The sequence below is a fragment of the Sitophilus oryzae genome, unplaced genomic scaffold, assembly GCF_002938485.1.
Source record: "Sitophilus oryzae breed Bouriz unplaced genomic scaffold, Soryzae_2.0 scaffold_1167_pilon_pilon, whole genome shotgun sequence".
Lineage (NCBI taxonomy): Eukaryota > Metazoa > Arthropoda > Insecta > Coleoptera > Curculionidae > Sitophilus > Sitophilus oryzae.
Window position 1 is genome coordinate 642,060 of NW_022145801.1, and position 24,444 is coordinate 666,503.

General features: G+C 31.5%; 1 protein-coding gene across 1 annotated transcript; it reads right to left on the bottom strand.

The window, feature by feature from the left end:
• Nucleotides 1-349: 349 nt before the first annotated feature.
• Nucleotides 350-22,781, bottom strand: LOC115888281 (esterase E4-like). The gene is made up of 11 exons (XM_030907956.1): nucleotides 22,550-22,781; nucleotides 18,071-18,293; nucleotides 12,409-12,534; nucleotides 12,108-12,270; nucleotides 10,239-10,424; nucleotides 9,781-9,971; nucleotides 9,454-9,622; nucleotides 8,416-8,594; nucleotides 5,504-5,657; nucleotides 3,581-3,716; nucleotides 350-1,188 (listed from the first exon to the last, which is right to left on the bottom strand). Exons 2-11 carry the CDS (start codon nucleotides 18,290-18,292, stop codon nucleotides 1,008-1,010), a joined length of 1,707 nt encoding a protein of 568 aa, XP_030763816.1. The 5' UTR covers nucleotide 18,293; nucleotides 22,550-22,781; the 3' UTR covers nucleotides 350-1,007.
• Between the last annotated feature and the right edge of the window lie 1,663 nt (nucleotides 22,782-24,444).

Genomic DNA, 24,444 nt, shown 5'->3' on the forward strand with positions numbered 1-24,444 from the left:
ACAGACGACGTTTGCATAACGTTGGAATAGGTCCTGAAACTGACGTCGGAAAACTCTATATTGTCCAACGTTGTAACTACGTTGTCCGAATCACCTAAAGATCACTTAAGCAAAAAAGGTTACAAGACAACGTTTATTCGACGTCGCAGAAGCTTCTACTTTGCTGTAGTACTAGTCCAACGTCGGTACAACGAACGTTATAAAAACGTTTAAATTTATTTTAATACCCAAGGTAGGGAGCTAACTATTTTTTGTAACTAATCCAACGTTGTGTTTAGTAAACATGTGGTCGCAAGTCGTGAAAATGGTACTTGGGAAGCCAAATATCTGATGAGAAAACACCAAACAATTCAACTGTCTCACATTTTTATTCAAACACTTAAAGTATTTACAAACTTAATATAAAACATCAACATTACTATTTTTTTTGTATTTTTTTTTGTAAATTGCATCTTATAATCTAACATAAATAGTTGTCCATAGTCCATTGCACGTCGTTATAAGATTAAAATCATATAATATCAATTTTCTTTAATTTTCTGTATTCAATTTTATTTCTCCGTCATCAATATCTATTTTAAAAGCTTCAGTTTTAAAGGAATATTAATGATGTAAGAAAATCCAAATAAAATGAATAGTACATATAAATTGTTAGAAATATATGAGGACAATGTTAATTAATTTTAATATCTAGTAGGTAGTCTCAAAACAATTTTATTTTGTTTATATATAATTTTATATACATTTAAAAGCTGCCTTAGAAGAGCATGTTAGAGAAAATATTGTGTTAGTAATTTGGTTTGTTTTTTTTTATTTAGTAATTTTATGCGCTAAATGTACACTTTTGTATTAGTATTTGACGTGACCCAGAAAACACTGCAGAGGTAAAACAACAAACAAGAAAGTCTGGGGTACGTCAAATCGTAATAAATAATAATTCAAACATTAAATTGATTATTTGAAATTAAAGAAAATTGAGTGGTTTGCGATATCTTGAGGTCGATATCTTACTTAATTTTAGCGTATTTTTCCAAAGGGTATAGTTTTTCCCATTCAGAATATCGCTTTTCGTACAATTTTTCTTGTAACGTCAATTTATTTCCAATATCTAAGTATTTTTGGGATTTTGTATTGTACGGTTCCCACTTAACATTATCTAGTCTGTCGTTTGGTGTAGGAATTGGATTTCTGAAAATATAAACGGTTCATTTATTTTAATATCATATGAGTATTATGAAAAACCTATTTAATAAAAAAACTGAGAAAGGAATCAATTACTACAGTTTTGCATGTTTTTTAATATGCAGGGTTGTTCACCACATACGACACCGAGTATTATAGCTAAACGACTAGATTTTTACAAATTGTAAGTTCGAGGTTCGATGAAGAACTATTAGAGCTACAATTTAAAAATATTTTTACAAGATACAGAGTGTCCCAAATATATAAAAAATATCAAAGTTGTATTTTTTAAAATGGAACACCCTGTATATTATTACATTTTTAGTTTCTACGATTAAAATAAAGATAAATTTGATTAGGTTTACCGCATTTTAATCTTACCGTTTTTGAAATATTCCGTTTTTGTCAAAATACAGTAATAATTTTAATGCTTCATTTCTCTAGGCGTATTTATGTTTTTAAAACCAAATATTGTCCTGAAGTATTTCTATTTACTCAAGTTTGTGTTGCAATAATAAAAATTATTCTACCTTATACAGAGTGTCTTAAAATTTATTTTAAATAATTGCTACCTTTAAACGGTAATAACTTGTTTAATTTAAATGGAATACCCTGTATATTTTATGAGTAAAAATTTTTAGGCCTCATTTCTGTAATGGTATCAAAGTTTTTAATACTAAATATTTACTGAAGTTTATTTATTGATCAGTTATTGTGTTGCAATAATAAAAATAATACTATGCCTCATATACAGTGTCTAAAAATTTATTTTAAATAATTGCTACCTTTAAACGGTAATAACTTGTTTAATTTAAATGGAATACCCTGTATATTTTATGAGTAAAAATTTTTAGGCCTCATTTCTGTAATGGTATCAAAGTTTTTAATACTAAATATTTACTGAAGTTTATTTATTGATCAGTTATTGTGTTGCAATAATAAAAATAATACTATACCTCATATACAGTGTCTAAAAATTTATTTCAAATAATTTCTAGCTTTAAACGGCAATAACTTGTTTAATTTAAATGGAACACCCTGTATATTTTAGGAGAATCAGATGCACAATTTAATTGTCTATCTAATTGTATTATACCATTTTTTACCTATAAGTTTTCGTAGAAAATGCATTTTCTTATAATTTAGACCTAATTTATCAATATACCTATGGAATATTGGCATTTTAGATTATTTTTAAACATGTAACACGTTTTTAAAGAGAACAGATACGAATATTGTCGACATAGTTCGTTTATTTCATTAAAAAAATATAAAAAAAAACTGTTTAAATATTTGTTAAAGGACCAATTAATATGATTCCAGTATTCAAACTACATTAATAATTGACTGTTTGCGTTGATTATTAATAATTGCTCCAAATACTAAAAAAACTGAATTTTGTATGTGTATTAGAGAATGTGGTAAAAAGCAACACCTTAAAAATGTTATTTCGTTTTTGACGAATGCTTATAACAGATACGTTCATTTTCAAAACTTATTATTATATTGATTTCCGATTCAAATCCACATTTATTTAGAATAATTTATTAATTAACACAATTAAGTATATAATTAATTAATATTTAGGCGGAAATAATGGTGCTATATTTAATTAATGATATACTCTTTTATAAAGATATAAATAGTTTTCATTTTGTATACAAATGTGCTAGTAATATTATGATTTTTAGCACCTGTATATTTTGTGCATTTTTTGCTAAAAACAATGTAATATGTCAATATTCCATGGTTATATTGATAAATGAGGTCTAAATTATAAGAAAATCCATTTTCTACGAAAACTTGAAGGGATAGATAAAAAATAGTGTAATACAATTTGATAGACAATTAAATTGTGCATCTGATTCTCCTAAAATATACAGAATATTCCATTTAAATTAAACAAGTTATTGCCGTTTAAAGCTAGAAATTATTTGAAATAAATTTTTAGACACTGTATGAGGTAGTATTATTTTTATAATTGCAACAAAATAACTGATCCATAAATAAACTTCAGTAAATATTTAGTATTAAAAACTTTGATACCCTTACAGAAATGAGGCCTTAAAATTTTTACTGCAATTTTCCAAAATTGAAAATATTTCAAAAACGGTAAGGTTTGGTTTGGTTTGGTTAGGTAAGTATGATAAACCATAGTCAAATTTACCTTTATTTTAATCGTTAAAACTAAAAATATAATAATATACAGGGTGTTCCATTTAAATAATACAACTTTGATATTTTTTATTTATTTGGGACACTCTGTATCTTGTAAACATATTTTTAAATTGTAGCTCTAATAGTAACGAACCCAAAACTTACAATTTTTAAAAATCTAATCGTTTAGCTACAATACTTCGTGTCGTATGTGATGAACAACCCTGTATACAAAACTTACCCATATTTGGCAAAATTAGCGTACAAACTGGTGAACTTATTAACCATCTCTACTTCTTTAAGAGAGTTGTCTTTAAAGTAGGGGAACAGTCTCGATATATAAAATAAGTATATCAAGTCGTCATGATGAACAACTCCTAAAATTTTTAGAAAATAAAAGTCTGAAGAATTTCTTTAACTTCCCTAGTCATAACTTCTACAGGCTGTTTCAAAAAACATGTGCCATCTCTTGTGGGGAGATTCCTTACGTAAAAATATAATTTATTTTTCATATTAACATAGGTCCGATTCTGTTTTGTTTCGTAGCTACTGAGTGTTAAAGATTAATAATCTTTAGATTTATTATAATTTTCTTCCAAGTACTTTTAGTGATTCGAATGAAATTTTGAGAGTAAAAGCACCGAATAATATTACCATATGATCGAATAAAAACGGCGTCAGCGATGGCTATGAAATGAAGATCGCTGCCATTTTATATGTAAAATTATATGGGAAATGTCATCGATTGTCATTTCATAGCCATCTCTTACGCCGTTTTTATTCGATCATACGGTATAACTTACCGGTGGTAAAAGTAACCTAAGTGCTACATATTTTAATGCTAAAAAAGTGTCGATAAATTCATCAGGGACGTGCATATGGGTTATCACTGGAATATTTTTCAAAAAATATACATGTGCGCCACTGATTTTTTTCTTTTGATATGAAACTTGTTTAGGGCGTCCAATTAAAAGTATCTCTCTCGATATTTTGTCGAATTCGGCCTCCTTGATGAGATAAACGCAATTTTAGGAGGAGGCCAAAATAGACAAGTCAAAGAGAACTTTTAATCGGCATTAAACTGCTTACATTAGCTTTGTTTTGGTTCGAATTTCAGGACGATTCTAGAATTGCGCAGAACAAATTGCGTACTAGCTATTATCTCGGATCGGTTCGGAATCAATTCGAGAGAACCATAAACCAAAACACATCCAAGATTATTATTGTTGCGCATGTGCGAACTGTTAATTCGTAAACCGTCCCTACTGAGAGGCGCGAATCGTTAGGACGATCCTAGAACGGTCCAGAACCAGTCCCAGCCAGAAACCAAAACTGCTGTGTAAACATTCAGAATCAATTCCGAATGAACCAAAACATAAAACGCTGTGCGAACTGTCCTAAAGCGTGAACCAAAACAAAGCTATTATTTCGCTAACAAGAGAAAAACAAGTCAGTGGCGTACATTCTTTTTTTAGAAAAATATTCCAGTGATAACCCATATACACGTCCCTGGTGAATATGTCGACTCTTTTTTAGCTTTAATATACGTCCCATTTATAGTAACTTTTACCCTCAAAATTTCATTCGAAACGCTAAATATGCTTGGAAGAAAATTATAATAAATCGAAAATATGTTAAAACTTTAACACCCTGTAGCAAAACGGGGTAAAAAAAGTAGAACGGGACTATGTCGGTATGAAAAATAAATCTTATTTTTACGTGAGGAATCGCCCCACGAGAGATAGCACATGTTTTTTTTTAAACACCCTGTATATACGGGGTGTCCCAGAAATAACTGAATGTATTTTAAGGGGTGGTAGATCTCGATAAAAGAAACATATTTTCTCTTTATCGTTCTTCAAATAAGTCCAAAATAACGGAGTTATTTTCTTTGAAAATTTCCAAAAAAAAATATTTCTTGCTAAAATTTTGAGAACCACTGGATCTTTTCTGGATTTTTTTTTCTTGTAAATTTAATCTAATACATATGTTGCCATATTATCAAGAAATTATATTTTTTAACTAAAAACTAAAAAAATTCCAAAAAAATTTTCAAAAAAATTCGAATTAGCAGTTAATTTCGAACTACCAGTTAAAATACTTGCACTTATTTCTGGGACACCCTGTATAATACCTGTGTGCAGTTCTTAAAAGGTTATCTTACCATAAGGTTTAGTGCCATTACTATCTGGTGCGTAGAAATGACTGTATCTTCCTTGAAAACTAAATTTGTAATAATAAGTTGAAGCGTTGTTTTTCTCACTGATTAATTTCACAGCTCTGTTCACACCGAATCCAACTGTCGAATCAGCATAGAGCTAAAAAGTAATATTACTTAAAATAAATTAAGCATTTTATAAACTAAGTTAGTACAAAAAACACAAAAAGAAACAAATCTCGATAAATTTAAAAAGTCATTAATTTAAATTAGTTGGGACACTGACAGAAAATGAACGACATTCAAGTGAAGAAAATATAAGAAGCAAGATCTCAAGCCAAGAAAAATAGAGGCAGGCCAAAAGAAACATGGAATAAAATAGACAATTTAGTACAAATTTTATTGGTTCTCTGAAGTGTCGCCAGAAACACAACGCTTTTCATAGAACGGGGCTTAAGTACGATGTGATAATATAAATATATATACAGGGTGGTCCGAACTGTATTCCGAAAACTTCAGCAGCATATTCTGCAGATAAAAATAAGTAAAAATATTCGAATAAATATATGTCCTAAAATGCTTAGTTTTGGACATACAGGGTGTAGAAGTTTCATTTTTATTTCGATTTTTTCCAAATAATTTATAAAGGAACGTCAATATTTGGATGAAAATTGTTGTGTGGGAGTTTTTTTGGCATGATAAATTTGATTTTGATGTCAATATGACTCCTATATGTAGGGGGTACCACTTACATGTGTTTTAACTCTTTTCAATAGTAATAACTTTTCGTCCGTACCTGTATAAAACTACCGAGTGAAAAAATATACATTTCCGTACCTTTTTACGTAAAAATTGTCTCTTGGTAAAAATGGCTACGAGCAACCGTTCTCAAGATATTTAGAATGGAAATAGTCAATACTTGTCATTATTGATAAAAAATAAACACGTTGAGTACGAGCTCTAACAACTAAATGTAAACTAATAAATAAACAAAAATATTGCACAATATGGTGACAACTAAATGTTCGGACATTTTAAAAAATAACTGTTCTAATATGGCCTTACATCGGCATGAACTTTTGCAACCACTGCATGCCTGTTTGGCATTGTTTTCATTAATGATTGACATACGCCAGAGTAAAAATTTTGCCATAATTCATTTAATATCATCGTCAAATGGGCAACGGTTTCTTGGGCACAATTTTTGTTTTGTTTTATACCACATGTCTCGATAACATTAAGGTCCGGATTGTGCGAAGGCCATGAGGGGACCTTGATGTTCATGTCCCTAAACCATTTTTTAGTAGTTTTAGCCATATGGCATGTCTCGCCATCCTGTTGAAATATAAAATTCATATCCTGTAACGGTCTCTTGGACTTGGCACAAAACTGTTTTTCAAAATTTCTTGATATTTTGACACATTAGTTCTGCCTTTTTACCACCTCATACCTTTCTAGACCCATTGCGGGCATACACTCTAAAAGCATAATGTCTTTAGGAAATTCCACTGTCCATCTTTCATAAAGATCATGCATGCGTGCAGATGTAATCCTTGAACTTGCAGTTTGCGATTAGAATTATCAGCGTCGGATTGGAACTTCTGATGTCACAAACTACAAAAATGACATTAAGGTAAAAAATTTAATTATTTTCCAATCTGGCGCTAATAATTCCAATCGCAAATGGCAAGTGCACGGATTACATGTGCACATGAGCCACCTTAATATCGATATACTAAATATAATCTACACCTCTAGAGTGTTTATTTGATAAAGATTGCAATAAAAGGATAGTGAAATTTCCTAATTTGAAGGTGTATGTCCAAATAGGCCCAGAAAAGTATGAGGTGGTAGAAGGCATAATTGATGCGTCAAAAAATCAAAAAATTTTGAAAAATATCCTTGTGTCAAGTGAGAAGGACAAATGTCCTTGTAACCAATTGTTCTGGTAAAGACCAGGACAATAATTTTATATTTCAACGGGATGGCGGGGCATGCCATACAGCTAAAACTACTAAAAAATGGTTTAGGGAAATGAACATCAAGGTTCCCTCATGGCCTTCCCACAGTCCGGACCTTAATGTTATCGAGATATAAAACAAAACAAAATTTGTACCACGATTCCCAAGAAGCCGTTGCCCATTTGACGATGATATTAAGTGAATTATGGCAAAATTTTTACTCTGGCGTATGCCATTCATTAATAAAAACAATGCCAAACAGGATTGCAGTGGTTGCAAAAATTTAACCCGATGTAACGCCATATTAGAACAGTTATTTTTTAAAGTGTCCGAACATTTAGTTGTCACGATATTGTGCAATATTTTTGTTTATTTATTGGCCTACAGATTATTTTAATGTTTATAGAAACTAAACTATTTAAATACTCATTAGAAATGTTAGATTTTAATATATTTTAAATATATTTCTTAAATGTAAATAATTCAGTTTATGAAAATAAAAATTTTTAATAAATTTTTGTTTGTCCGAACATTTAGTTGTTAGGGCTCGTAGATAGTTATTTGACTGAAATAAAGGTGATTTGGGAAATTTTTATTTTTTTAAACCAGTTAAAAATATGTAGGTGGCGCCGTCTACAAGTAGGAGTCGTATTGACATCAGATTCAAATTTCTTATGTCAAAAAACATCTAGATACCAATTTTCATCCAAATATTGATGTTACTTCATGAATTATTTGGAAAAAATCGAAATAAAAATGAAACTTCTATACCCTGTATCTCCGAAACTAAGCATTTTAGGACATAGATTCATACAAACTTTTTACTTATTTTTATCTGCAGAATATGCTGCTAAAGTTTCCGGAATACAGTTCGGACCACCCTGTATATAAACATTGATGGGGGATTAAACCAAACAGTAATAAATATTATGCAATTTTATATATAAGATATCATACTTGTCCAAGTGCAGAAATAGAAGTTTTGTCAACTGGTTTGTCCTCTAAATATACTTTCTTCAACGTTTTACTGACTAGTTTTGATTGATCAGTTTTTCTTTCATACAAGAATGCAATTGGCGCTTTTTCTTCCCACTTTTCATTAAGCTCTTTGGTTAAAGTCTCATTATTTACTATATCTGGAAGAAGAAGAAGAAGATCACATTAACTCTAGAAATATTCTTCATCAGAAGACTAAAGTTTAAAATTTAAAATATGCTTTCTAGTTCAAATGGCAGTGATTGCAACTCATAGAATATTATACTTCTGCTATTTTTAGTTAGTAGCTTTTCTGCTACTTTTAGTTAGTAGCTTTTCTGCTACTTTTAGTTAGTAGAACCTACGTCTACCTCTAAAAACATATACTTACTTACTTACAGTGCCATACTTTATACAGAGCGTCGGCTACCTCTCGCATGTACTTGTGATGTGTGTCATCACTATTTCACAAGTACACGGGACCTACAGTTTATCGCCGAATCCGAACGGCACTATTTGAGAGGCTGTACAAGGCAAATATACTCAAGGTGGTTTGCCATTGCCTTCCTTGAGGTGGCGACTCGCTGGTCGCTCTATTTAGATAAATCAATATTTTTATTTAAATAAATAAAGCGACCGTACTGGCTGAGGATCGAACCAAGTACCATCCCACCTCTCCCACCGCAGATCGACACACTAATTGCTTGCGCTACGGCCGCGGCCGGCCGGCCAGAAACATAGGTATTGAATACAATAATATTACGCTTTGTAGCGTTCCCTCTTTGAAAGATTCAGAAAATAATAGTTTCTTATGAGAAAGCTTTCAATAGAATCTTATATTCTGATGAAGACGCTTATAATTAGACTGAAGATAGATTTAATGAGATTCCCAAGCTTAGTTGATTTATTTAAAGAAATCTCTATCATTATAAAGATGTCTGTGTATCTGAGGACTGTATTACCTGCTTGTGTTGTATTTATCAAAAATTCACATTGGATTTACAAAGATCTTATACTTACTGAATGCTTTATAGGCAAACTCGTCCGTAGTTACACCTGTAATGAATGGCACTTTATGGAATTCTCCATTTTGAATTAATGTTATAGGATGGGCAGTTAAAAATCTGGGTTGTCCAAAGTCCCTCTCCATTACTGGAGTCCAAATTAGCAAAGGATCTGTTCCAAATTCCTGAAAAAAATAAGAAAAAAATAGTGTCCATTCAAAATATTACTTAATAATATTTTCATCATTACATCTTGACGCTATAAAATAGAGTAATATGTAATGGTTGGCTGTAAAGTTTAAAAACTAAGTAAGAATGATAAATTTAAAACTTATCTGCTTACTGCAAATTGTGGTAATGATTGTCCAAGATCATTGGCAGGCTTGGTCTTCAGGCATTTTATAATATTTGCAGAGGTATCGTCTGGACATTTCAATATTCTGGCTTGTTTTTTGGCGATCTCTAGTTGTTCATGTCCTAAAATCCACTGGGATGTCGGGGATCCACTCATGGCCACAGCTTTGTGGAAGAGACCTGAAAGGTATAATTATGGTTAATATCTCTTTGTGAAGCAATAGTAATATCTATATTGCAACGAAAACTTTAAAATCAACTACATCTGCTTTATATAAAAAGTAAATTTGGCTAATTATTTATTAATATTAAATAAAATTTATTTATTAACACTAAATTTTGATTTTTTTTAAAAACGTATTTACTTTCAATAGTTACTGCTTAAAATTGAGTATAAACTATTTGCTGGTTTTAATTTGAAGCCATTTTTAAATATATAAATTTTACCTGCTGATAATGGAGACACCATGTGCAGAACAACACTTATGGCTCCAGCGCTATATCCAAGGATTGTAACAGAGTTAGGATCACCACCAAACGATTCAATGTTTTGTTTAACCCATTTCAGAACTTGAACTTGATCTTTCAAGCCGTTGTTTCCTGGAGCATCTTTCTCTCCAGTTGATAAAAATCCTGAGAAAAAAATAATTAAGCTTATAGTTCTTCAGACTTATTTATTATATTATTTTGATGCAGATGAATATTTATTTTTGTGGTGAGAAAGCATATTGTGATCTAACCATAAAGACATATATTGCTTTGTTGTTACCACTCTAGTTAAAGAACTAGATAAGAAAACTAAAAAATAATAGAAATATAAACAGTAGTAGACTAATATCAAATATTCTCCACAATATATCTGTCATTCTATGATAGTATTTATTTATCTAGCTATATCTCTATTTTTATAGCAAGCCACGCAGTGTTGTCAAGACTGAGAAAATATTGCTGAGATGCCAGAACAGAGTAAGTCCGCTAATGTTCAGAATAAAGAAACAAAAAACACACATGTATAAAATTGGTATAAATTGGACCCTCTTACCGCAGTCTATGTAGTAAGAAAGCCCAAATATTAAAGACACATTTTACATAAAGACACAGAGAAGGAAAGTCCATTTTTTTTTAAATTTTGGTTTTACATTGCTTTTCTTGTGGTAGTGGCTTCATGGTCGCTTGATTTAAGTAAATATTTTCAGTATTAAATAAATACATTATTTGACATCGTCAGTAAGCAGAGTTGCCGTTGATTCAACCTGATATTAATATTGAAAAGGCCCCAAATAGAATGAGTGTTTACTGCAAATAAAATCAATGTTATGTATACCGGGTGCGTCTCAAAAGTGGCTCACCCCTATAATTTTTGTATTTTTTCAGGTAAAAAAACGAGATTTGGTATGTTAGAATAAGACATAAATTAGGATTGACTGACGTATTCAATTGTTTTGGGTCACTTCCTGGTTCATCGGAAATGACTACAACTTTTGATTTTTAAATAGCACCCTCGGTATTTTTTTACTTCATTCGATAGAAAATGACATTCTGAATATAATGACATATCATATGTTAACTTTTGATACTCTCGCTTTATAAAAAATCGTATTTTAAATTTTAATCTAGAGTGCCATGACTATGTTAAAAACACTAATTCTTAATCAAGGAACCTTGGAAAAATAGATTTGATAGTCTAATGTTTTTAGTGTCTAGTCCTGGCCAGTTGGAAAATGCTCAAATCGTATTTTCAATCATATTTCAATTTTTTCAAATTTGGAAAAAGGAACGAGGGTGGCTCATTTGCATATTTGGAAAAAGCATTTTTTTACGAATAATTTGATACCACACTTGGCATTTCGAGTCAAATTTTCGTTACGAACCGCAAGTTATAATTTGAAATAAACCATATGCGAAAATGTCAAAAGTTGACATGTGATATGTCATTCTATTCAGTGTGTTATTTTCTATCGAATAAAGTAAAAAAATACTGAGCCATTTAAAAATAAAAAGTTATAGCTATTTCCGGTGAAACAGGAAGTGACCAAAAACAATTGAATACATCAATCAATCTTAATTTATGTCGTATTCTAACATACCAAATCTCGTTTGTTTAATTGAAAAAATAAAAAATTATAGGGGTGAGTCACTTTAGAGACGCACCCGGTATAAGAAAATCACATATAAGTTGCTTTAATGAATGTCACTTGTTTGAGAATAATAGAAAACAACTGGAAAAATAATAATAGACACACTAATTTGTTATCAAAAATTATGCATATATTTTTAAAACATTAAAATTGTATGTATTTAATTAATTTGTCTTACCTAATGTGCCCAGTCTGTAGTTGAATGTGACCAGGACAATATCCTGATCCATGAAATATTGGGGTCCTGCCCAGTAACTGGCTGATCCGACGCTGTAAAAACCGCCGGCGTGAATGTGGACAATGACGGGCCTTTTCACGTTCTTATCACTGCCTTTTGGTAACTGTAATAGATATAGCACAAAAATTTTTGTCAGTCCTTTCTAATTTGTTAATCATTTGTTTTACCCTTGTATTTAAAAACAAAGGTAAAACTAATACATTTATTAATCTAGCAGTTTTTGTATATGTTCTAAACGTACCTTAGTGGTATAAACATTAAGGAATAAACAGTCTTCTGAAACAGGATCTTTTGTTGGCTGCGGACACAGAGGGGCGTCTTGCGTTGCATTATATATTCCTTCGTACTTAGCTACAGGAACTGGTGGCTGTAACACAATAATGCAATGACTATGTTCTAATTTAAAATATAGTCCGTCTAGAAAGCATCCGGAATTTTATATAACTTAAGGTGCATATTCATTATCCGAACGAACGAACGAGCGAGCGAACGAATGGAATTCGGTATATTTGGACGGGGAACCGAACGCACGAGGCCGTTCGTTTGTTCGTTTGCTCGACCATCCGTTTCGAGTCGGTACATCAAAGGAGTTCAAAAACGAATGGGTAGATGTTGTTCGTTCGGCTCTAAAATTCGGTCCCGTCCATACTACTACCGAATGGTATTCACTATCCGAACCGTTCGTTCGGATAGTGAATACGCACCTTTAAGACAACAATAATCCATCCTATCATGTAGGTTGTGCCGATAGTAGGTTATGGCCACAATCGCATGGCAACACTATCTGTCAAATATTGTTGATTGTAAACCGGCTTAAGATTTGAGAAATAATGTTGCAAGTAAAAAAAAAGAAATGGTGGAATATTTGTATAGGAAAGGTGTTCGAAACGTTAAAAAATGAGTGCAATTGACTAAGTTCGGAAAAAGTCCAGAATATGAGACAATAAAGAGGATAAAAAAATGGCACACATATGAAGCATGGACCAGTTTCAGGAAGACCGCGTAAGATTCGCGAAAACAATTTAAACGCTTTAGTGGCATGCAGTAGCGTGGCAAATTCCCGCGCCCCCCCCCCCCGTAAATTTTCTTAGGGGACCCTCCTGAGTATACTCAAAAATTCCTTCAAATACATCATTATTGTGATATCTGCTTGAAACATATTTTTTAACAAGAGCCACAATGTGATATTTTTTTATATTTTGATAATTGTTTCAACATTTATTTATTTATTAGTATAGTACTCTTAAAATACTTAAACTAGAAAACAAACATTTATGCTTCTAATTAATCAAAGTTTTATTAGAAAAAAAAACAACTCAACATTTAACTATACTAATAACTAAAACACAAATGTGAACAAGAAATTTTAAATATTTATGAAGTACCCTATGGTATATTAGAAAGTCTATTCCTTTTTCCTGGACTTTAACAAAAGGAACTTGTTTACGAGGCTGTCCAAATCTACCTCTTTTGCTCGATTATTCTCAACTGATATTATGGCTAGTGAGCTTAGGCGATTTTGGGATATAGTCTGTGGATATAGTAGACCTCGCAAAACTTTTTATTATTTTCAGCTTAGAAAAAGTTCTTTCTGGTTCAGCGGATGTTATAGGGAGAACGAGAAACAACTGGAATACAGTGCAAATCTCAGGTATACTGCTAATCAGTAATTGTTTTTTTTTTCAAAAATAAACTCAGAAAACTTTCTAATACTGTGAATATTTTTGATTTTTTCATAAAGTAAATTTTTTGCTTGAATTAGCTCCGATGCTAGATTTTGTGTTAGGTCGTTAGGATGTTTGCCTACTAATACTTTGGCATTAGCTAAGATATCAGATTCCTGGGATTTTAACAATGTTTGTGGGTTTAAAATTTCAAATTTTGAATAAATATTTTGAAATGCGTCATACCTGATTCTAAACTGAGTTATTATTATATCCAAACAAGCATAAAAAACTGTGATTTTTAAACGATTTTTATGATTTTCAATGGGCTTATCAGCTGATATTTCGTCAAAAAAAGTTTTGACTCTACGAACTTTTTTGTTTTTAAACTGAGGTTCAATATTCCAAGATTTCGCAATTGATATAGATAGCTCATACACACTTTCAAAATTGTCCCTAAGATTTTCTATTTTAACAAGAACTCCTGATATTAGATCTGTGGCCAGTCCTATGTCAATATAATTTTTCGTAAGCATTTTGAAAGCAAGTTAGTATTTTCCAATATTGTACCTTGGAAATTTAGTAAGAAGATAAATTCGAATTTTTCTATTTTATCTTGTAACATCTTGGCCTCTTCTCTATCAGTACGTTTTTTTAAGTATTAACGTTAAATTTGATAAACACTTGACGACGGACAAAAAATTAGTTTTTATCGATGGTATGCCTTCGGCTCTTGACGACCATCTAGTTGGACATAATTTTTTTAAAGTTAAACCAACAGTTTTACTATTTTTTATTTCACAGTTTAGGCTTTGCCAACGGGGTAGACTTTCACTGAAAAATATATAAAGACTCTGAACCGTGTCAAAAAAATTTCTTATTATTTCGCTAATATTGCTCACAGAGTCATTAGTCATTTTAAATAAGTGGGCTTATGGAAAAAGTCTACCGATATGATACTTTTAATCAAAAACGCCGTGAAAACATGATAATCGCTGTGTGTTGTATCGCCTAAACATATTCACAACTAAACCAAATTCCAAATTAACTCGTACAATAATTATTATTATTATACTTATAGAGAATAATGTAGTGTAAAATAATTGTTTTATATCAGCCTAATTATTGCTGAAAAAAGGATTGTGTGCCTAAATGTAATTTCACTTTTCGGTTTGTTTGATAATTGTTTTTGAAGGATGAGGTGCGGGGACCCCTAATCTACACGGGGCCCCCCGCCACGCGGGGTCCGCTGGTGCGTTTGCCACGCGCCTGGTGGCATGTGGCATTAGGACGACAGAATCCGCGCCTATGGTTTCGCAAATTGGCTAACAGATTTGGAAGTCAGCGAAAATTAAAAGTGTGTCCAAAAACCGTCCGCATATCACTGAAAAGACAAGGCTATATATCAAAGAAGCCAAAAAAAATCTCTGCAATAACACCTCTACAAATGCAGCGAAAAATTGATTTTTGTCAACGTTTTCAAGAAGATAATTGTAATAATGTTTTTATTTCTGACGAAAGTTGTTTCAAGCTTGGTGGAAACCACCTAAAAATCCTATCAAAAGAAAATGTTACCGTTCAAGTTTCAAAATTTCGCACTAATATAATGGTTTGGGGAGTAATATCTCAGCGTGGTGCTACACCTCTGTATACAGGGTGAGTTTCCTACGATGTTCTCTATGGGTATCTCGGAAACTACTGGAGATAGAGAGTCGGTTAAATGGGGAAAGAATTGCAGTTTTGTGGGATGATAAATATGCGCCTTTCAGTTTTTTGAAAAAGTTCATGGCTTACTAGATATTTCGAAAAAAACAAATTTCTGCTATTTTAAAAATTGTCCCTAATTCCATTATAAGCTATTTTAGACAAAAAGTTTTCAGATAAAAGTTGTAGATAATCACATCCTTAATGAGATTGTGTCCTTCTTTTATTCCTAAAGCCTGTCATTTTTGACATATGACACAAACATATGTTTTTTTAAATGGAAACCATAGTTGGCCATGACTTCATAAAAAGCACCATTTTTTAAGCTTTTCAGCGATGTAAGCGATAATATCTTTTCTTCGAAAAATTACTGAGTTATAGCCAATTCTCATCATTTTTAAACAATTTTACTTAGTTAGCCATGGAAACAAGTTCAATCGTCTTTGCTCTCATAAATGTGAAGGTGTCACATCCAAAATTTGTAAATTAAAAGAGACAAAAATTGTAAATATGAATTTTTCAAATGAAGAAAAGCGTGTAGATACTCGTGCATCAATAGAGTGGTCCCAACATGACTTTCACTATGACACACCACCCCCCACCCCCCATAATGAAAGAAATGTTAAAAATTATTTATATCATAATTATACAAAGGCAGGGATAGGAAGAGATGATCCTGATCTATCCATTTTAGCATTTTTTATGCGGTATAGTAACAATAAGGTTTACAAAAGAACTTATGAATAAAGAGAGGCACTCGAAGTGGCGCGGCGGTACGAGAAAAGTTTAATTCTTATTTATTAAACTCAAAACAATGGCGGATTTTTTGAACATTTTCTAAAATTATGATTATTGTTAGTTCCCAGTAGTTAATATGCAGAAAAAAAAATCGTGGGTGTTTGGGAAGGCTTGAAAGGAAACAATGTTTTTGCGAAGTTTCGCGACTTTATTGTCAACAATAAAGTCGCGAACTCAACAATAAAGCTCCCAAACACCCACGATTTTTTTATCTGCATTTTCTAAAATAACTTAAAGTGTATGTAGTGTAGTGATATTATATTTTTTAGTTTAGTTTTAAGTTTTAGTTTTTGTAATGTAAATTCTAAAGAACCGTTTAGTAATATATTCTGACTTTTTATAAGTTATTAATCATAACAGAATAAGAATACCATGCAATCAATCTAAGTGAAATTAGTCAAGAAAGATAAGAATTAGCTATAACTAAATTTAACTTTTTTAACATGTCTTGAAAACCGTTCTCTAAAAAACGTAACATTCACCGGTCAACGTATCCTCGAAAATGTATGGTCAAGAAAAGTTGAACCAATAATCCTACACGCTTTTCTTCATTTGAAAAATTCATATTTACAATTTTTGTTTATTATAATTTTGAAAGTTTGGATGTGACAGCTTCACATTTATGAGAGCAAAGACGATTGAACTTGTTTCCATGGCTAACTAAGTGAAATTGTTTAAAAATGATAAGAATTAGCTATAAGTCAGTAATTTTTCGAAGAAAACATATTATAGCTTATATAGCTGAAAAGCTTAAAAAATAGCGCTTTTTATGAAGTCATGGCCAACTATGGTTTCCATTTAAAAAAACATATGTGTGTGTTATATATCAAAAATGACAGGTTTCAGAAAAAAAAGGAGGACACAGTCTCATTAAGGATGTGATTATCCACAACTTTTATCTGAAAACTTTTTGCCTAAAATAGCTTATAATGGAATTAGGGACAATTTTTAAAATAGCCGAAATTTTTTTTTTCGAAATATCTAGTAAGCCATGAACTTTTTCAAAAATCTGAAAGGCGCATATTTATGATCCCACAAAACTGCAATTCTTTCCCCATTTAACCGACTCTCTATCTCCAGTAGTTGCCGAGATACCCATAGAGAACATCGTAGGAAACTCACCCTGTATAGTTGATGGAACTGTTAATAGTGCACAATATTGTAATATTTTAAATAGTTTTCTTCTTGAAACGGCTCATGTTTTATATCCAGAGGGATGGCGTTTTCAGCAGGATAATGCAAGATGTCATACGTCTGCCTGTACTCAAGCTTGGATGCAAGAACACCATTTGGCAACAATTCCATAGCCAGCAGCTCCACCAGACCTTAGTCCCATTGAAAACATAGGAGACTAATGAAGATTGAAGCGGAACGAGCAGCTCCACGAAATAAACAAGATTTGATTCGGTCAGTTTTATAGGCCTCGACTACCGCCACTGAACATTATGCTGTGGACCTAGTTTTGGGTGTACCTGGACGTTTAGTTAAGTGTTTGGAGTTAAATGGAGGTTGTATAAGTAAATAAAATTAATAATTTGTTATAATATATCAATAATTTGTTATAATATATCGATTATATCGCAAAATCGTAATTTTGCTTTCTTTTATTCCCGGATACTTTTTAGACGGACTATACATGTACTTAGAATACGGTTAGTAATAAACATTGTAAAACGGAAATACCTAGTATATTTCACTGTGTAGCTTAAGTTTTTTTTATTTTGATTAAGTAACTACCTGAAATCTAAGTTCCTGTACTGGAGCTAAGGCATATCGTATGCCTCTAAACGAGTAAATGTGCTTTCCTAGCCTAGACTGAATCACAGAACCTTGAATTTGACCTAAGGGTGTTGTAACTATGAGGGATTCGCCATCTTTTGGCGTTGCATTTGTGTCTGGATTTGGCAATGCTACGGCCAGGGCCAATAGCGTAGAGATTATTGTCGTTTTCTGGAACATTCTGTAAAACAATAAATAATGGTTTATATTTAGATAGGCTTTCTGTCAATTTGTAAAAACTGTCGTCTAGAGAATGACCTCTCCAAAATCATCATCGATTAGCCGATCATTTACTCTAACCATTTTGACGCCATTTTTTTCCATTGTACGGTATATTTATACAAGGTGTTTCAAAAAACATTTGCAATCTCCCGCGGGGAGATTCCTCACGTAAAAATTCACGATTAATTTTTCATATCAACATAGGTCCGATTCCTCTTTGTTTCGTAGCTACAGGGTGTAAAAGTCTTAATATTTTTTCGATTTACTATAATTTCCTTCCAAATACTTTTAGCCTTTCGAATGAAATTTTAGAAGTTACTATAAATGCGACATATTTTAAAGCTAAAAAATGTCGACATATTCACCAGGGACGTGCAAATAGGTTATTACTAGAATATTTTTCTAAAAAATGCATGTACGCCAGTGACTTTTTTTTCTCTTGTTAGGGAAATAGTGTAATCAGTTTAATGCCGATTAAAAGTTGTCTCTTGATATTTTGTCGATTTCGGCCTCTTTGAGTAGATACACGCAATTTTATTAATATGCTTTGATCCAAGTCTAATAGCAACCTTAAAAAAATAATATCATTAACTTAAGAAAGCTTTAAATAAGTACTCATTGATTCTTCATCAAAAAATATGAAAATAAGTTCCTATAAACATGGGTATGGAAATGTATAGTTTTAGAGTTACAAGATGTTAAAAATTTTTAAAATTCGATATTTGGTAATTTTTAAAATTAGAATAAGTTGGACTAATAGTAATAATAACTAATAGCCTTAATAGTAATAATATTTAATAATAAATTAGGTAAAATATATAATTTATTATTTTTATTTTAATTTTATTAATTGTGATTAATAAAATTGTGTTTATCTCATCAAGGAGACCGAATTCGATAAAACATTGAGAGGTAACTTTCAATGGGCATTAAACGGCCTCTACAATTCTGATATCAAAAGAAAAAAAGTCAGTGGCGCACATGTTTTTTTTTTGAAAAATATTCCAGTGATAACCCATATATACGTCTCTGATGAATTAATCGACCCTTTTTTAGCATTAAAATATGTAGTACTTATAGTAACTTTTACCCTCAAAATTTCATTCAAACCACTAAAAATGCATAGAAGGAAATTATAATAAATCGAAAGATTATTAAGACTTAATACCCTGTAGCTACGAAACAAAGCAGAATCGGACCTATGTTTTTATGAAAAATAAATCTTATTTTTACGTGAAGAATCTCCCCACGAGTGATGGCACATGTTTTTTGAAACACCCTGTATAAAGGTAATAAAAAATAGAAAATTTTGTCTAGGAAAACAATACCGGAAATTTTTTTCGTGTTAGTTCATTTTAGCTCTATTTCCTTGATTTTTTAAGCAAACTGTATACAGGGTGTTTCAAAAAAATGCGAAAAACTTCAGGGGGTGATTCCTTGTTCAAAATAAAGGGTAGTTTGCTTCATAAACGTTGAGTCAAAAGTCAACCATTAGGGAGATATCGCGGTACAAAGATGGCGGAAAAATAATGTTCTTATTTTTTATCTTGAAAACGAAAAGAGATAGACTAATGAAATTTTATGGAAGCATTACTGTTATGAAAACACCCTTTCTGGTAATTTTTTTACTTTTTTAAAATGAGTGGAAGGGGTTGAAATAAACTACCCCTATCATTCTGGTTAACGAAATTTAAAGAAAAATCTTATCAAACACATGCAAAATTAATTTGGATAGTTTAGTTTGTTTAGAAACTTTTTATCTCTTGTGTTTTTTTAATAAAACTCACCGATTTGAAATTAAAAAATAAAATGTAAAGCATTACATGTCAGGACAAAAAACATTTTCTGATAAAGAATCTAGTGGGCTGCTGTAATTTTTTAGGAAAAATCTAGTCGGCCGCTGTTACTTTTAGGATGTTTCTAATATTATTTTATTTGACATTACTCTACCGCAATACGTTATTATCTAGATCATTATTATTATCGTTATTTTCTTTCTAAGATTCTTAATCTAAAAATGTGTTTTGTCCTGACATGTAAAGATTTACATTTTATTTTTTAATTTCAAATCGGTGAGTTTTATCAAAGAAACACAAGAGATAAAAAAGTTTCTAAACAAACTAAACTATCCAAATTAATTTTTTTGCGTGTGTTTGATAAGATTTTTCTTTAAATTTCGTTAACAAGTATGATAGGGTTAATCGAGGGGTTGTTTTTTATCCTATCTTTAAAACACCCTGTGCAATAATTTCGTGAGCAAATTTTTCTAAAACATTATTTTTATGTCTTCCTGAATATATTTTTTTACTCTTGTCAACACATACATGTCGTGGTTAATTTATAAGAGCAAAAAAAACTTGCAATAAACATTTTGCATTTTTTTTTCAATTATCGTTACTTTTTGATATTATTCTTCATAATGACGAGGTGTCTTTGGTGACTATTATTGTGTACGATTGAATATGGTTTTTAGTGTTAAAGATTGTGCAAAAATTATTGATGAAAATGGCCGAAATTATGCATACTCTCTTGGTCCTTGAAGAAGAATGGGAAAACATAACACAATACCGGGTGGTCCGAACTGTATTCCGGAAACTTCGGCGGCATATTCTGCAGATTTAAGTTCGTATAAATGTATGTCCTAAAATGCTTAGTTTCGGAGATACAGGGCGTAGAAATTTCATTTTTATTTCAATTTTTTCCAAATAATTTCTGAAGTAACGTCAATATTTGGATAAAAATTGGTGTCTGGAAGTTATTGGGTATGAGAAATTTGATTTTGATGTCAATATGACTCCTATTAAAGTCCCTAGATATATAAAGTACCGCAATTGGTTTGTTCAATGTTATTGGCGCCAAAATGGCGGATTTTTGGGGTATTTCTGGAAAAACTGTAGTGGTAGGACTGTTTAAATGTCACATTTGTCTGAATTTGTCATGTCAAATGTTGAGAAGCTGTCAATTTCAGAATAAAAATATTTATCCACATATTTTAAAATAATTATAAAGCCACTAAAATGCTACAAATTTTTAGTTAATAATGTATAGGCGTCGATATCTTTAGTGAAGAAATGTGTATTACACGAAAAGGCCGCCATTTGATGTGTTTTCTAACATCGTCGATATTCAATACACGTTAGGTAGTGGATTGAATTTATTTATGCTCCAGTGAATATTTTTAACAATCTTATTTGTAGTATAACCTACTGGTACATAAAACTTCATTATAGAACAAGACAAGACCACAATAGATCTGAGAAGGTCGCAGTGGGTCAGGCCGAAATCAACCTCTAGAAATCTAATCTAGAACAAGACAAAGACCTTACTTGCAAACTACCATACATATCTTTTAAAAAGGATGCTAAGTGTAAGTGAAATCTCTACGTAATCATTCCCTAAAATGTTTAGTGTAGTTTAGTTTTCAACATTTTGCAGCAAGAAGTTTAGATAAATCTACAATATATTATCATCAGACCAAACGAAGGATAATTATTTAAAAGAATAAGTTATGTTATGATACATATATAGATTTGGATGACATCGCTTCAGGTGGTTTTACCAGTCAGGACTAACAGGGATATTAATCAAAACAATGAAAAAAAGCTCAAATAAATTTGATCCTAATAACAAGAATGTTGTTTATGCATATGCTAACTATATAGTTATTTTCATGGACTTAAATAGATTAGTTTTTATGTATTTATTGATAGTAATTAATATTTTTTGGTTCATATTGTAATTACTAATAGAAAGTAAACAATATAATGTAAGCATGTAAAGTTATATTTAAAAATTTGGTCTTATACTGTCTTACTTATTTGGTCTTTCTGTTGATAATTCTTAAATTATTAATTTTAAAAAAATTATACTTAAACCATTAAATTCTACGTAAAAAGATGCTTTGGAAATGTTTTCATAAAAATACAAAATTTTCCATAGCAAAAAAGTTACAGCGATTTGTTAAAAATGCATATTTTTGAAAAACACCCCGTAACTCCGAAACGGTAACAGATATCGATATGCGGTTTTCACCATCATGTTTTTGACAAAAATTGAACTTCAGACACCGATATTAGTTTTTGTCTATCTCCTATAGAAAAGGGTGTTTTCATTTAAAAGCGTCGAATTTGACCCACCCTGTACAGTAGAACTAATTTTAATAAACACAAAATTGATCTGATGTTAGAAACGATCTTAAATAGGTTTGCTTCTTACCTTATAATTTACATTATATCACATAAACCCTGTTTAATAGTGCACACTATACTGACACAGCAGCCGCAGTTTTTTTCCTTTATATACAAGGCGCGCTTCTCGGCAGCTTATGCAAATTAAACCGCTTATATTTTTATTGGATAATAGCTCAAGCATAGGGTGGCCCGACGCGTCGTTCGCGCTCTTTAGCATAGTTACATTACATTCAATATGCAGATGCGTCCGTGTTAGAGGTGGGTTAGGTTATAGTTGATTGAACGAGTCGTTTAACTGAACGAGTATTAAAACTGAGTCGTGATATATTCGATTGACCGCTTAGAATACAGTTCGTTCAATTGAATCGTGGCCAGGACGGATTCATAAAATTTGAACGAACGAGTTGTTATAATGGGGTCTTTTACTATATTTTGGAATTAGCATAATTGAATAAAGCAATTAATTTTAGAATTTTCTGCTAAGTCCGTTCTTAAGAAAATAAATAAAAACAAAAAAGCCCAGAATAAAAATCCGCACTTTATTTTTAATACGTCACACCTTGTTGAAAAGCGGCAACGCATGTTGAAAAGCGGCAACACGGCCGGCTCACCATGCTATTCAACCTTTTCCAATATGGCGGAGTTAGAAGTGCTTTATTTGGCGCGTATTTTAAAACGTGTTTTATTTCCAAATAGACATTTTTCACACAAATGTCGGGTTAGATTACGTAATATTTCACTAATTTTTATAATATACAGGGAGTCTAAAGCTCTCCACATAAGTATGGAATTTTTTGTATTATTACTTTTATGAAAGTTAGTTACTTTTGATAAAAAGGTCTGCTTTCTCAGAAAATAGGTAGGCAGTGTACTAGTGTATAAATATTCAAACTTGAGGTAGCATATATAGGGTGTTCAAAATCATCTGAAAAAGAAATAACCAGAAATATATAACAGAAAATAGCAATATAAACTAAATATTCAATTGCAAACACTTACCTACCATAGTTTAGAATTTACTGCACGTTTGATAAATATACTATTATGGACAGTATAGGAAGTTACTTGTCTTAGTAAAAGCCTTGGTAAATGCTCTTGGAATTACTATGAGATTACAACTCCACTGGCTTGGGTAAAAAAATATGGAATATTTTTTCTATGTTTTGCAGCATTACACAAATGGGAGTAAATTTAAACTATAATAGGTGAGGATAACTAAAAAATATAATATGTATTTCAAGATTTTATATAGAAAAAAATACCTTTTTATAACGTCATTCCTTTTTTTTGCATAGTTCTTCAATAAAATATTGGATAATCTGAACAAGATGGATTTATTAATAAATTCTGACGTATATGAGGGGCAATTGTGCAACCTAAAAAAAGACTTACATCCAGGCCATTTATATTTTCAAATGTGAATGTTGTCCGAGGCGTGTTTAGGGTTCTTTGAGCAATTAAGTTTTTTTCCGAGTAACAGGTCGCTAGCCCGTTGCCTCAACCCCCAACCTGGAGGACCAGGGGCCTTTCTGTAGGGATGCCCATCCTTAGCCGAGAGAACCGGTTTTGAGGCGCCGGAATCTCGCCTTCGCCCTATTCCTGTTAGCTGCATAACACCCATCCATTGGATGCCATACATTACCAGTGGTCACGCGGCTCTCATGAGCCTTCGAGGACGTAGGAAATAGGACTTGCTGGCAAAGCTTATGAAACAGTGGACATTTCTCAGTTTTTGATGAAATACTCCTACTCGACATTGGAGTATCTCCTTGAGATCCGTTACCAGCCTTCGACCACCCAGATGCTTTGTTTAAATTATTTAAATTTTACAAGAATTACAACGCTGTCAACGAAAGAATAGTAACTGTCACCTTGACCATTTTCGGATTGGAAACCGTAATAATAGGTACTTATGCGCCC